The sequence below is a fragment of the Pempheris klunzingeri genome, chromosome 11, assembly GCF_042242105.1.
Source record: "Pempheris klunzingeri isolate RE-2024b chromosome 11, fPemKlu1.hap1, whole genome shotgun sequence".
Lineage (NCBI taxonomy): Eukaryota > Metazoa > Chordata > Actinopteri > Acropomatiformes > Pempheridae > Pempheris > Pempheris klunzingeri.
The window spans coordinates 13,346,880-13,361,840 of NC_092022.1; the positions used below are offsets into that span (position 1 = coordinate 13,346,880).

At 42.2% G+C, this 14,961-nt stretch overlaps 1 protein-coding gene and 1 long non-coding RNA gene across 2 annotated transcripts; both read right to left on the minus strand.

Moving 5' to 3' along the window:
- Positions 1–1,888: 1,888 nt before the first annotated feature.
- LOC139210238 (uncharacterized) lies at positions 1,889–5,275 on the minus strand. Its single transcript, XR_011585239.1, has 3 exons — positions 4,968–5,275; positions 2,953–3,027; positions 1,889–2,811 (listed from the first exon to the last, which is right to left on the minus strand). It is a non-coding gene; the product is annotated as an uncharacterized lncRNA (long non-coding RNA).
- Positions 5,276–5,379: 104 nt separating this feature from the next.
- On the minus strand, positions 5,380–7,966 carry LOC139209439 (potassium voltage-gated channel subfamily A member 3). Its single transcript, XM_070839147.1, has one exon. It carries the CDS (start codon positions 7,885–7,887, stop codon positions 6,310–6,312), a length of 1,578 nt encoding a protein of 525 aa, XP_070695248.1. The 5' UTR covers positions 7,888–7,966; the 3' UTR covers positions 5,380–6,309.
- Between the last annotated feature and the right edge of the window lie 6,995 nt (positions 7,967–14,961).

Genomic DNA, 14,961 nt, shown 5'->3' on the forward strand with positions numbered 1-14,961 from the left:
TTAAAACTACTGTATCACCATATTTCCATTATGCCGTACAAAAAGGTGGTTTGACTACCCTAGTGAAATGGCAGAGTTATTAGCAAGCTGGTGGGCTCGCTGCAGCAATAAAGCACACTTGCTCATACACAGGCTGACAGTGTGATGGCTGTAAACCCTCTGTTAGAATGTTAATATTTACCTCCTCGGCACAGGGATGAAGTTTTCCACTGGACTCAGTGGAACACAGACCTTTAAAGGTCCAGCCATGCATTTCAGGGAACAGCCAAATGTGTGGTAACTTGAGATAATGCTCTTTTAAAATTGGGAATCACCTTTTCCTTTCTAAGCCAAGCATAAATCCCTGGAGCTTTCAATGTTGCTGTTCTTAAATATGTCAGACAGAAAAGAGACTTCACATTTTGATATAATCCTTTTATACTTTTCATTGATGTAGCAGACAAATAGATAGAGTATCCCCTCATAAAGGACTGGCCCAGTCACTCCATTTCAGAGAGGTTGCCTTGTTCTGTCTGTTCAGCACAATTACAATGGGGGCTTCTGTTGTGCGAGCCTGTTTTTCTGTAACCAGCCATCTAAAGGGCTGCGGGCCAAACACTGTTGTTCACTTCTAAAAGACAATCACTGTGTGAGGCTCTGCATGGGAAACATTTATCAAACAGTGACATTTCCTGTGTGTCAACATCATTTCTATGGACAATATGCCCCAGTTAGCTTAATAGATTAGAGGAATATCAAAAGATCAAAACATTAGAGATGTTACAAGTACTTCTATCTTGCACAGAAGCACAATTTTCATACTTGACCTAGTGCCCTACTTTAAACTGTTTGATGCTTTAGCTCTGTCGTTAATTCATTTTTATGCTTGTAAATAATGAAATACAGAATAGGTTGCTTATGCTAAAGAAACATGTGTTGGAGTGAATGACTGAAGTGAATTAACTGTATAGTAACATCCATACAGAGAGGGGTAGGTTTTTTCAAATGAGTTTAGCCATTTGACATTATAGAAATATACTGTAAGGCCTGAGTAGATATTCTCCCAGACATGCTGTACTGTGCAAAAGTTTTTGGCAGGTGTAAGGAAATGCTGTAAACTAAGAATGCTTTCAAAAATATAGAATTTAATTGTTTTAGTTTTTATCAATTTACAAAATGCAAAGTGAGCGAACAGAAGAAAAATGTAAATCATGTTTGGTGTGACTACCTTTTTCCTTCAAAACAGCACTTGGTTCACTTGCAGACAGTTTTTAAAGGAGCTCGGCGGGTAGGTTGTTCCAAACATCTTGGATAACTAACCACAGATCTTCTGTGGATGCAGGCTGCCTCAAATCCTTCTGTCTCTTCATGTGATCCCAGACAGACTAGATGTTGAGATTAGGGCTCTGTGGGGGCCACCCCAGGACTGGCACTTCCAGGACTCCTTTATCTTCTTTGCACTGGAGATACTTCCTAATGATATTGGCGTTGTCCTGCTGCAGAATGAATTTGGGGCTGGATGCCTCCCTCATGGTATTACATGGTAGATAAGTATATGACTCATCAGTTCAGAGCACCTGTTGCCATTTTTTCTGCACTCCAGTTCCTATGTTTTTGTGTACTTTGTGCAAGTGTACCTAGAAGAATCAATGCTGTTTTGAAGGCAAAGGGTGGTCACACCAAATATTGATTTGATTTAGATTTTTCTTCTGTTCGCTCACTTTGCATTTTGTGAACTGATTAAAATAAACAATTCATTCAAAGCATTCTTACTTACAGCATTTCCTCACGCCTGCCTAAGACTCAGTACTGTATATGACCACCACTCCTTCAGTAATTGAGTGCAAGCAGGCAGCAGCTCCTCTCAAAGAAAGACAGTACAACTCATAATCTCTTTGTATGGGTCATGTTAAAGACAACACAGGATAACACCGAACAAATACTGGTATACACAGCCTTCCCCTGACAATATTATGCCCCATCCTAACACCAGTGCACTCTGGGATAAAAGAGAGCCATTCACAGACATGTGTATATGAGTGTGCGTGTTTGTGTGTCTGTGTTTGTGTGTATGTGCATGCCTTTGTATTGTTATCCACATGCAGGTCAGGGGAATAACTGCAACCAGAACACATACATATGTGTGTGTTTCACATATTAGCAATACATAGCACACAGAGCTAAGAAAGGCATATGGCTAACAGTCTTTGATTTGTATCACAGTTTCATATCAGCAAATCACGATTGGCCTCAGTTTTTGCCACTTTTGACTTGAAGCAAAAGCTGTTTGTTGGTTATTGTCCGTAATGAATATCATTACCCGGGAGCATTAATACAGAATGTAGAAATCCATGTAAAGTCCAGGAATGAAATGTGCTTTTCAAAATTGCTGGCTGTTTTCCTGAATCTGTCCTTTTGATTTTTTTATAGAAAGCAGTATGGAGAAATGTCAAGAGTCCATAACACAGTTCCAGCTTACTTCTGTCACGGCCCAAATCACTTTTAATCCTGTGATGGTTCCACTCACAGTGTGTTAACTCCAGAACAGAAGCAGTCGTAAAACTGCAGCTACAAAACTGTACGTGGAATATGTTATATGTCTTTTTTTTTTTTTTTTTCATTCTTGCGATTGCATTTTGTTGCATTTTGGATTGAATGGTGATCCACTGAAGGGGGAGACCTGCTAGGCACTGCTTGTTAGAGGTCCAGGTTTGAGGACACCAGTCAGGAGGAGGAGGGCAAGGGAAGAAAAAATTGATCCAGTGGGAGTTCTGTCTCAACTCTTAACTTTGGTCCATCAGGCCCAACAGGAAGACCAGAGTCATTGCATCCCTAAAGGGAAAAAGGGTCAGAGGGGTTAATGGGTAATCTATACATGAGAAAACCTTTCTAAGTAATTATTATTATCAGTGAATGTTAGTTGAAGCTCACTCATGTCATATATACTCTCCTTTTCAAATACAGTCTATTTACCTAAATGGGAGGTAGTCTAATTGGGGTCGTCGGGGGTCCCAAGAGGTCTGTGCAGAAAATTTAAACAACTTTCACCTGAGAGAGAGAGAAGGGAGGAGGGGGGGGGGGGGGGGGGGGGGGGGGGTGAAGAGCAAAAGAAAAGGCAAAATTGTTTGAACCTTGAACCATACAGCGTAGCAGACCCATCACACAGCTCGGTGGTCTTATTAACAACGGAAGGCTGCTCCACTTCTCCCTGTTGTCTCATTACCACTCATGCAAAAATCAAACTGTAAACACTGTTGGTTCAGAGAGGAGAGGAGAGGAGAGGAGAGGAGAGGAGAGGAGAGGAGAGGAGAGGAGAGGAGAGGAGAGGAGAGGAACTATCCTCACTGACAGCCACATTTCCACATTTGAAGTGGAACTGCGTCTCAACAGCTCACTTACTGCAATTTACCCTTAAAAGAACATCAACTAAATGTCAACACTGTGGTAAACCTCAAGAAAGATGAGTGGAGGTAAGGAGAGATAAATAGAGTCTCTGACAGACACAAATCTAAAACTCGGGGAGCTGCAGAGATCAGTGGAGGTGGACAGAATAAGAATTGAATAGATGTGTGTGCAAACTACAGTACTGTATTATGTCTGTGTTTTTGTCTCTCATGATCCATCCTGCTGTGCCCATGAGAATAGTTTCCAGACTGACCAATTAGTTAATAAACTAGTAGCTCCCGTCTCCATCCTCCATGATGTGTCTTGCTTACTGATCAATATACCAGTGTTTCTCCATACTTTAGCTTTTTTGTGACATGAGAAATGAGCAGTCTGTTTATCTAATAACTAATATGGAGGTTTCCACTGAAACAACATATCAGTCAAGGTCAGGGGTCAACATTGAAAGGAATAATCAATAAAGAGGTCACTCTGTGGGACCTCTCATTTTGCCTCTAGGATAGACCAGCTAATGAGACTGTCCTAATTATCACTCAACCATAACTGGAGAAGTATACAAATTAGTGTTAGTGCACTACCACACACATGTCCTCACAAGCACACATGGTTGCTTGATACCTTCCCCATCCTCCCTTTTTAAAATTTGGCTTTCTTCTCACCCTCGTCTTGGTTTCAGTTAGAGTAATCACAGGGAGGACTGTGAACATAAATCTAGACATAAATCTGCAGGGATAGCTGTGCAGCGGTTTAAGAGACAAGAATATGGTACAGAAAAAAAGGCAAAGTGGAGGCTCATACTGTATCCAGAGGAATCTTCAGTAGGCCTTACGATCCAAATTCACACACTGAGTCTACAATGTAAAGTAAGTGCAATAACCATGTGATAATTTACTGATTTAACAATTTAAAAGATACAGAACAAATCCACTGCATTAAAAAAACTGTCCATTCATCATGCATTTCATAAAAAACAGAGTTTATTCAACAATACTGATGTCAAACCAGCAGCTTTGTTTGCTCTTGCTCTGTGGTATCTCGAAGTTCTTTAACCTCATGTCTCTGACATGTATGGCAAAAGAAGAAGAGGTCACAAAGCAGGTATGAGGCACCTGTATGAGGCCACCAGGAGGCAGCACTGAAGCAAACTGGGTGGGCACGTTGTTGGTGCCTTTATTCATCTCATACACAAAGTCAGCTGAAGGTTAAAGACAACCTGGGCACATGACAGGAACATCACATGCCTCACAAAAGTAGGAAAGCCCACATATGCCTTCTGATGGAGGTCTAAATATATATATAATATATATATTATTAGGCATTAAAAAAGCTACAAAAAAAAAAATACACTGACCACTAAGACCTCTACCTTACCTTATGTTGACCTGCACCAGTGAGTGGAGATGTAATTTAAATGAGGTACCACTCCCCTCAGGGTCATTCTCTAGATTGAACTGACCTGCCTGAATAGACATGTCTATAAAACACTTATGTAAACGTGCAAACAATAAAAACACTGGTCCAATGGTTAGAGGTAAAGGGATAATTCAGAAGAAGACAGAGGCATGACTATGCTCAGAACTTACCGTTTTCATCAGTGGGAGAACAGCAGCCTCTGCCGAGCGCCCACAGTAGCGCACTCCAGACAGCCAGACACAATGTGCTCCCAGTCCATTCATAATTCCTCACGCCTGCCTCTCCTTGCGCTTCTTCCGGCTTATCATCTCTCCGAGTTGTGCCTGCTTCATATATTTTTTGGGGGGGTGGGTAGTTAATGGCAATTGGTAACCAGACCTTCTTACTCCAATTTTGTTTTCGTGCCAATGTTAAAGTCACTGAGTGAGCTTGTTGATAAGCGATAGTGGCGCTGCCACGTCTGCCATGTCTGGGCTCGTGTTTTACGCACGCAAAGCGTGATGAGAAAACAGTCTTATTAGAGACCGAAGATAAGCTATTTAGATGAAAATCTTCAGTATAGCTTCCAAGCCATCTGGGAGGTTACTGTGGAAACAAGGATGCCATGGCAACGGTGACCGGGGTTACCGAGGAAACGACCGTCACCATGGAGACTGCATCACAGCGGGCTATATTTGAGGCATCCAAAGAGAAGCACGCTCCATCTTTGATCGCTGTGAGTGTGCGTGAAAGAGCGCTGTGTGTCTCCTCGCTCACGTGTGTCTTGCACCGATAATGAGACGCTGACAGTCGGCTGACCCCTGGGTTTATATGGTGCCGATTACGCATTAAATAGCCTACCAGGACAGTTCATATTAAGGAATTATACGGGATTATTTTTAAAGACAGTAGCATTTGGACTAAACTTTAACGCACAATAAAGGCATAGCACAGAACGGTCTAATTGAATAATATATGCAGAGTTGTGTTTTTCAGACATTAAATGTGTTTAAACACACACACATATTTAAATGATTCTGAATATTATACATAGGCTATGACTGACGAATCACGACTCATAACGCATGTTATTACAATGTGAGTGTCCTTCGAGTAGCATACAGTTGTACTCTTCTTTCACAGTTATAAAGCTTCTATCACTACCTGTTGTGATAATATATCGGCTACTGCACAACGCACAACAGGTCAATTCCCTCACTCAGAAAGGTGTAGTAGGCCTAATACTTTTAAGGAGCTCTTTCTCTCCAAGCGCGAATGGAACCGTACAGAATTATGAATTCAGATCAGTGAAATGAAAAATCCTGATTCTTTGAATGGAGCACAAAGCAGCGTCTCTGAACAGGCAGGGTTTGCTCTCTCTCTCTCTCTCTCTCTCTCTCTCTTTGTTTGTTTGTTTGTTTCTTTCTTCATCTGATCTACCGCTGCTTCTACACGCTGGTGCGCAACGACAGAGCCAGCTGTTTGTTGACACATCGCCTACTCCTGTGTTCAGGGCCATGACTCTAAACTTGGCTACACGTCGGTGAAAATCTTTTTGTTTATATTCACACAATTCTGCGAGTTGTTCTGCGTGGTGGTGGGGAAGTTGGGCTGCTGTTTGAACGCGCTGTTGATCCCGTGCTCCTCTATCACCATATACTCGCTCTTGCTGAGTGAGGAAGAGGATCGAGTCTTCCTCAGCTCCTCTGTGTCTGCTAGAGGCTGACAGCTGCCCACGTGCAGGTACTGTGCCTGCTCCTCGCCCTCCGTCTCCCTGTGGTAGAAGTAGTTGAAATTGGAGACGATGACGGGTACAGGCAGGGCAATAGTCAGTACACCAGCGATGGCGCACAGAGACCCCACAATCTTTCCCCCGATTGTCACGGGATGCATGTCCCCATAACCCACGGTGGTCATGGTGACAACAGCCCACCAGAAAGCATCCGGGATGCTGTTGAAACCCGACTCTGGGTCGTCTGCCTCAGCAAAGTAGACAGCACTGGAGAAGAGGATGACACCGATGAACAGAAAGAAGATAAGGAGGCCCAGCTCACGCATGCTGGCCTTCAGAGTCTGTCCCAAAATCTGAAGCCCCTTGGAGTGACGCGAGAGTTTGAAGATGCGAAATACCCGAACCAGTCGAATTACGCGCAGAATGGCTAATGACATGGCCTGCTGTCCGTTTCCTTGCCTCTCCGCCAGCTCTGTGCCCAGCGTGATGAAATAGGGAATGATGGCCACAATGTCAATAATGTTCATGATGTTTTTGGAGAACGTGGCTTTACTCGGGCATGCAAAGAAGCGCACCAGCAGCTCGAAGGAGAACCAGATTATACACAAGGTCTCCACCACAAAGAACGGGTCTGAGAAGGGGCTGATGAAATATGGGAGTGTGCCATTTATCACAGGCGCAATGGTGATCGGATCTCTGTTTTCGTCCCTGAACTCCGGCAATGTTTCTAGGCAGAAGATGACAATGGAGATGAGAATGACCAGGACAGACACTATCGCTATGCCCCGTGCAGGACCCGAGCTCTCTGGGTATTCAAAAAGCAGCCACACCTGTCTTTGAAATTCATTCTCTGGCAACGGGCGCTCCTCCTCCTTTATGAAGCCCTCATCTTCCCTGAACTTCTCCATAGCCTCCTCACCCAGCTCATAGAACCGGATCTCCTCAGAGAAAATGTCAATGGGCACATTCACGGGTCTTCTGATGCGCCCACCAGACTGGTAGTAATACAGAATGGCATCAAAGCTGGGTCGGTTCCGATCGAAGAAGTACTCGTTCCTGAGTGGATCAAAGTACCTCATCCTCTTCTTTGGGTCCCCCAGCAAAGTCTCTGGAAACTGGGAGAGAGTCTTGAGCTGCGTCTCGAAGCGTAACCCTGAGATGTTGATGACGACCCTCTCGCAGCATTCGTGATCCGGTTCGTATCGGTCAAGAGAGTGGTGGCCCGGGAGAGCCGCCGACTCCTCCAGCATGTTGTCACACGCCACAACAGTCATCACGTCAGCGTCTGTCTCGGTGTATCCGTGGTTCACCAGATTGTCGCCCCGGATTTTGGTTACGCTCGGCGGGGGTGATTGCAGGAGGCTGAGGTGGTCGTCCATGCGCGGGTGAAGACGCACACAGGGGCGGCCGCCTCGCCCCCTCTGCGAACCCCGGTCAACCACAGCCGCCACCACAGCCTCGTCTCCTCCACCGTCTCTCTCACTCTCTTTCTGCGCTTCACTTTCACTCCCTACTGTTGCTGTTCCCGCCCACGGGGGAAAGATCTGGGTTTATAAACAGGCCTTCCACCCGCCCACGGCGCACCAGCGATGGGTACCTTTCCTTGTCCTCCGCCAATCGCAGGACGCACAGACATACACAAGAAGCAACAGACGGGCGTCATTCAACACCATCGTTAGGGCGTGCCCGCCTCCCTCTGCCCCTCTCTATCTGTCTTGTAGGCACGCGCGCGCACACACACACACACATTAGGCGAGTCCAAACACTCCTCTTTTTAAAACAAGGTCATTGCCCACAGATAGGACATTTTCAAATAGGCTACTCATAAATATATCAGAGCCTCATTTTCTTTTTCCGGGACAGCCTTAACAGATGCACCAGCGTTGCGCGTTACCTTTTTGTTCATCCAAGAATGGAATTTGGGTGTGCCATGGTAAGACTGAATGCATTTGGAAATGAAATATTGAACATGATTCTGCCGCTGTTAGTTTCTTAATTACGCACACAGAAATCACGATTGGCATGATTGGCATGAAATTTTAAGTATAATTGACGCTTCCCAAAGTGGCGATGGGACGCGTTAAAGTGAAGGAAAAGGGAGGGCGCAGATGGGAAAGAGAAGAGAGAGGTCGAAAAGGTCGATGTGTGAGAAAGAAATGTGTTGTTAAAGTAAGAGCAGAATGAAAAAGAAGAAAACATGAATATTGCACTCATTAAAAACAAGTGGGCTATCATATTCTGAGGAAATATAAATGACATCAAGGAACACACACTTTCCTGCACATACACACTAGCCCCATATAATTTTAAGGGCTAATATAATAAATGTCAGTACATGGCATCTCCAGTCCTGTGGCAGAGTTGATCAGATATAATCACACAGGCAGAGAGAAAACCCGACCAGTTTTCACTATTATCAGCTCTGTTGTGCTCACCAGTAATGTTTAGCCTACTTTACAACTACTATATTATGTTGAATGTCATGATATTCAGACAGTTTCTGGGTACTTGACAAGCGATACCACAATTCATCATTATAACAGCCTACGTGAAATGCAAGAAAATTGCAGGAATGTCACTACAGGAGCATTACAAAGAGTGTGACGATGATTCATCACAGGCAGATGTTGTAGGTTGGTATTAACCAATAAGCTGACCACAAAGTATTTTATTAGTCATCAACTATTGCTCCAGTTGTCTCCTTTACTTGTTCCATACAAGTTTGGTTCCTAAATGTAACTGTCCAGCAACATTAGTTGCTGGGATTTTCTGAAGTAAAATCCCAGGGCGGCTGCTGTCTGAGGTGCTGAAATGGAAAGCCAATGAAAATTACCAGAAATGAAAAGTTTTTCTGTTTCCAAAAATATTTCTGAGGCAGAACTAACCTGCAGGCAGAAACAGTCTCATTGATTAAGACAACCTGAGTGGGTGGAGGCCAAACACTACAGTAACTAAAACTTGGTGAAAAAAGACAAGAGGTCAGTGAAGTCTCTGTAATCTGAAGCCCTCCTGCCAAGCCAAGCTTGTCATAAATGCTGTGGATGAATTAATTAAAAAAGTTACAGCTTTCTGCTTTAGCTAAATAGTCTTCAGAAAAACTATTTTATAGGCTCCTCTTCTTAAGGTTTACATACTTATTTTAAATGACAGTCATATAGTGTGTATATATGTATATATATATATAGAGAGAGAGAGAGAGAGAGGGAGAGAGGAATTTCCTCAATACATATATACACAATACAATACATTCTCCCAAGGTCTGAGAAAATGAGGACATTGAGCTGGTTCTAACTTCTACAAAGAAGCAGCTCTGGGTTTGGGGTTAAATGCAATCAGTGGAAGATATTTATAAGTAAATACAGTCAATGCCAAGCATGTTCTCCCCTGTGTGTGTAGGTAGGTGGGTGGTGGTGGATACGTGAGCTGAGAGCAAAATGAAAGAGAGGAAGCATGGAAGTTGACTGGTTACTAAACTGAATATGATACCAAATATTGAGAGTAAAACTTTTCTACAGCTCACTTTTAGTCCGCTCCTCTGATGTCTTTAGCAGATGAAGTCAAGCCTGCAAATGTTCACGCTCTGTGTTTTACACTTTACGCCACAGTTGTGCATGTAAACACACTCTCAGACACATCAACAAGTGGTAGGAACACAGCACCAAAGGGAGGAGAGGAGGAAAGAGACCTAGGGCTAACTGTGAGGGATTACTGTGTTTCCTGCTCATGAACATCTGCTTCCTCCAGATTCAATTAAATGAGCATTGGATGACCGGACTAATCTGAGAAGTCTCCCATCACCATGAACAATGTGTGGCAACACCCAACCTGACACATGCAGCCTGCAGTATTCTCTGCAGGCTAACCCTAACTTTAATCATAAGTCCAACATAACTTTCCCCAGCCCTAAGACTAAAGTGAAATTTGAGTATTTGAACAACTTTGAGATACAAAAACTTAAATGTATTTAGTAGCAGCGGGGTCTAACAGGCACCACAGTTTTTAGCAGTTAGTTGTTCCATAAATAATTCTTTGGTTGTCATAAAAATAAAATGTTTAACAGTTTTATAGAAGCAGTTTAATAGAGGCAGTGCAGGCGGAAGAAATTAACATGAGGTGAATTGTAAAAAGATTGTAGTGACAGCTACATCTTTGGGTATTAGTGTTAAAAATTGACACTTGTATTCATACATACACAATAAATGGTAAGGACTGTGACTGTGACTGTGATACATTCAGTGTAGAGCCTGTTTTCCTATTGAGGCCACTTTGAAGCTGTCTTGTAATAAAAGGGCCAGTCAGTCCACTGGGAAAGAGCTCAGGGATAGCCAAAGGGCCTTTTAATGTGGTTTCCACTCTCCATGTTAAATATAGGACCACCCCAACTCCCTTATTAACCTCCGAAATTAGGCTACCTTGCACATTGCACTTGGATGCATCAAACTGGAATGTGGCTGACTGAAAGGCATTGAAACGGGCCCAAAGAGCATGTGAGGGGGAAGTGGGTCATTCTACAGGAAGAACAACTCAGCTGGTTGAGGTCATGGACATCTGGTTGCACTTGAGAAAATGGGCTGGTTTGGATCTTCTGCAAGGGATGCACAGCAGTATCCATTCACACAATTCCTGGAAAAAGGGTGAAGTTAATGTCTTTAAGAGAAGACTAAGGATGGGATCACATATCTAGCAACCAGTTCCAGCATCCACCGGTGAGCATTTATGTGTGATTGTATGTTCTGACCTCACAAGTAGACTACATATGCATTAGTGTCTCTGAAAGAGTGTTTGATTTCAGGCCATCTCCTCTGGAAATATTACCATTTGCCTCATTGCCACCATTGCACTGTAACCATTGATGTTTGTCTTATTTTCTTTCCTTGTACCTAATTAGGTTATGCCATTGCCGATCCAGCCGAGCCATCATAGGGTGTTCTTATTTTTGCTTTTTATCTTGTCTTCACACTGGGTCTGACAGTGGTGCCATACCAATTTCCTAGTCTGTACTCACGTTAGCGAATCTGTGAGGCTGCACTTATGCACAGTGGTGCATGCTAACATCCTCACATAATAATGCTCACATTCTGATGTTTATCAGGTATGATTACAATTACTATGTTCAAGTTTATCATGTTAGTGTGCTAATATTTGCTAATTACCACTAAACACAAAGTACAGCTGAGGCTGATAGAAATGTAGTAGATTTGCAGGTTGGACAAATGAAAGTTTTGACCTGACTGATGTGCTAGATGGAAATCCAGAGGATCACCAAAGGTAATTAATCCAACTGCTGTCAAGACATTTCCCTCAATGGCAATTCATGAATATATTTGTGAAGATATGTCACTAAAAAAATGTGCTGGCTGTGCCAGATGATCAGAGGATCACCATAAGGGGGATTCAGCCATGAGTGTACAAACTTTCAGGCAATCAATTCAATAATTGTGATTTCATGTGTTATAACCTTAGTAACCTCCCTATTAACAGGAGAGATAGGATCAAATGGTGATAGCATGCCTGAGCAAACATAAAATAGATTTAAAAGATGGACTTTATTGTATGATGGGAGAACTCTGTAGGATGGTGCTGAGACATCAGATCATCACTCTGGAAATAAGTGTTGATTGATCACATCTTCCTTGTGCTGTGGAGAAAGTTTAAGTGCTTCTCTGGTTCTTTTCACCGGAAGAGGCCTTGGGGAAAGACAGGAGGACTGATGTCAGAGAAAGCAAGGGACAGACAGAAAGACTGACAGACATTCACAAGCGTTAACAACAGCGTTAGAAATGTAATGGAGAATGAGTGATGCCACGCAGGATTTACATTAAAAAAATCAAAATTTGTCCAGTAACATTTAAAATTTTTATTAAACAGTTTTTATTTCAATTAATTGTTAAAAATTATTTGCACACCATTCTTGTTATTGGTAATTTACCAGCCTAGCTAATGCAATGACTTGTTATTATGAAATGCAATGACAAACATACCCACAATCCTTTGTTATTACCCCCCGGACAACTTATTTAATGTACTTGTAATCTTTATGATTAATGAGATCCAGGTTCTAATCACTCTGTTTTTACAAGCAGTGGTTTCCTGTTACTCAGCCAGTCACATGCCCTCAGCTATCCTACATCCCCTTCCTATCCAGACCACAAACAGTAAAAGCACACAGGGGTGCTGTAATCTGAATATTAATAAAGAAGAGGTCCATATGGACAAAGCACCGGTGTGTAGACTAATTAATCAATTGCTCATATTAGCATAACTGTAGATATCAGGGCTTGAGTACAGCTGCACATGACAGAGGAGGCAGACAGGAGAAGAAGAGAGGGAGAGGACAAGGCCATCTGTAAAACAAAGCCTGACTGACCAGGAGCCGCATCAGGTCCTGCTGTAACCTCGGCAACGCGGAGAGGGATGGGAGAGAAAGGGTGCGGGGAGAGGGAGGAACACGGTTGAAGCTCGGCTGGCTGTGGCACTCTGTTATTGTTTGAGTCAGATGATCATCTCTGCATGCTGGGTGGAGACAAAGAGATAAACAAACGGTGGGCATACGGTTAAAGCATGCATGTGGACTGCCACATGTGGTTGCACAAACAGAAAAAACACAAATTTATATGCAAGACGTCACTTTGCTTGGCTGTACTTTTTCACGCTTTTCAACCTGACTTTGCCACTTAAAGGCATCTGGTATTTAGGTTAGATTGGATCCAGAAAAGGTTTTTGGGTAGTTCCAGCATGACTGGAGTGTCACATATGTAAAGATGGTGCACCAGGCGATATGTATGCATAATAGATACAAACCCACCAGTGCATATCAGCTGCAGCAGCAAGAGAGAGGGGCTTCCCTGCTTCACGCACCAACCATCAGTTCTATTTAGATACAGAATCAGGACAGAAACGTAACAAAAAAACCCTCACATTCTCAGGAGAAAAAACTGCAAGGCTGAAGTTGATTTAAGTGAGGACTCTAATGTGTTATCCATATTGAAGCTCTGGAGACCATGCAGGACTTTGATGAATTATAAAGCCTTGTAATTATCTATTAATTAGAGTGTTTGTCTTTCTGTTCTGCCCTACTTAGACCCTACTTAGAAACCAAATCTTTCTCAGACTGGAGAATCAGAATGAATAAGAGGTACAACCATGAGAACAGCTGCTGAATAATTGCCTTACATGACAGTTACTTCACATGTAAGCCTATAAAATATAAACCAGAGTGCATATTCTTTCCCATGGGGGCAGATGCTTTTGATCTTTTTTTTAATAAGTTTATTTTTTTAAAGATTTGAGGCAGCATAGAATAACTAATGTAAAGAGAGGAGGAGAAATAAATAATAATGGAAAAGAAATAAAGAATTTCTTTATTTCCACAGTGGCAGATCAGGTCGTAAAAGAGCTGCAGAAGCCTGCATGTTCGCAGGAGTCACAGGATTAAAAAAGCAGAAATGATGGAGCCCCGTTACATTCCTCCACCTTTCCACGTTGACATCGCTCACACTTTAATTTCTCACATCATCTTCTCCCCCTCCGTGTCTCTCACCTCCACTCATCCCTTTCCACACCTCATAATCTTTTTCTCATCTGCTGAACCCTCAACTTTTCAGTCCTCTTCTTGGAGGCAAATTACATCATCTCCTTTTTTTTTTTTTTTTTACTGTATATCTGCATCCCTTTATTTTCCTTTCCTGACAGTGGACATTTCCCCTGTAGATTAGACCTTGTGAGACATTATTTTTCTGTCACTGATCTGAAAAAACATTTGCAAGTTAAACCAAGGCAAATGTGCAAATAAGCTGATATGATACATTTAACAAATAGAAATATATAAAAACTGAAAATATAACAAAACTGATTTTATGTTATATAATATCTTACATATTTTCATTTTGTCAAATCTGCTCAGTTACTTTCATTTTTTTGATTTAACTAAACTATTTGACTGCTGAAAGTGTTTGTTTATGCATTTTGATACATTTGTTGATAGAATATTTTTTATTAATGTTCAATATTCACACCCATCTGTGTTTACAGGTGACCTATGTTTGACATGTTCCTCTCTGCACTGGTGTCTGACACCTTTTTTTCCACCAAGGCTCTGCTCAGGAACGAGACTAAATTCCATCTCTCAGCTGCCACATGATTGCACATCAGATACATGTCTATATAATACTGCTTGAAATGTTTCGGGTTTCAGAATTGTTGACTTTGTCTTGGCAGATATGTGCACAGATGATTGTATTATCATATAACGTAACAGGAACATACATTTAGAATTTTACTCATGTTATGCATGAAAGCTGCTAATGTTACATAATAATACACCTGCTTTTTTAAACCAAATTAAAGATTGACTGACAGAAATTTTGATTTAACATTGTAAATGTCAACTAAAAAGTATTACAGAAGGTCCACAGGTTCATCAAGTTATGACAAATGACCCCCATGCAATGATG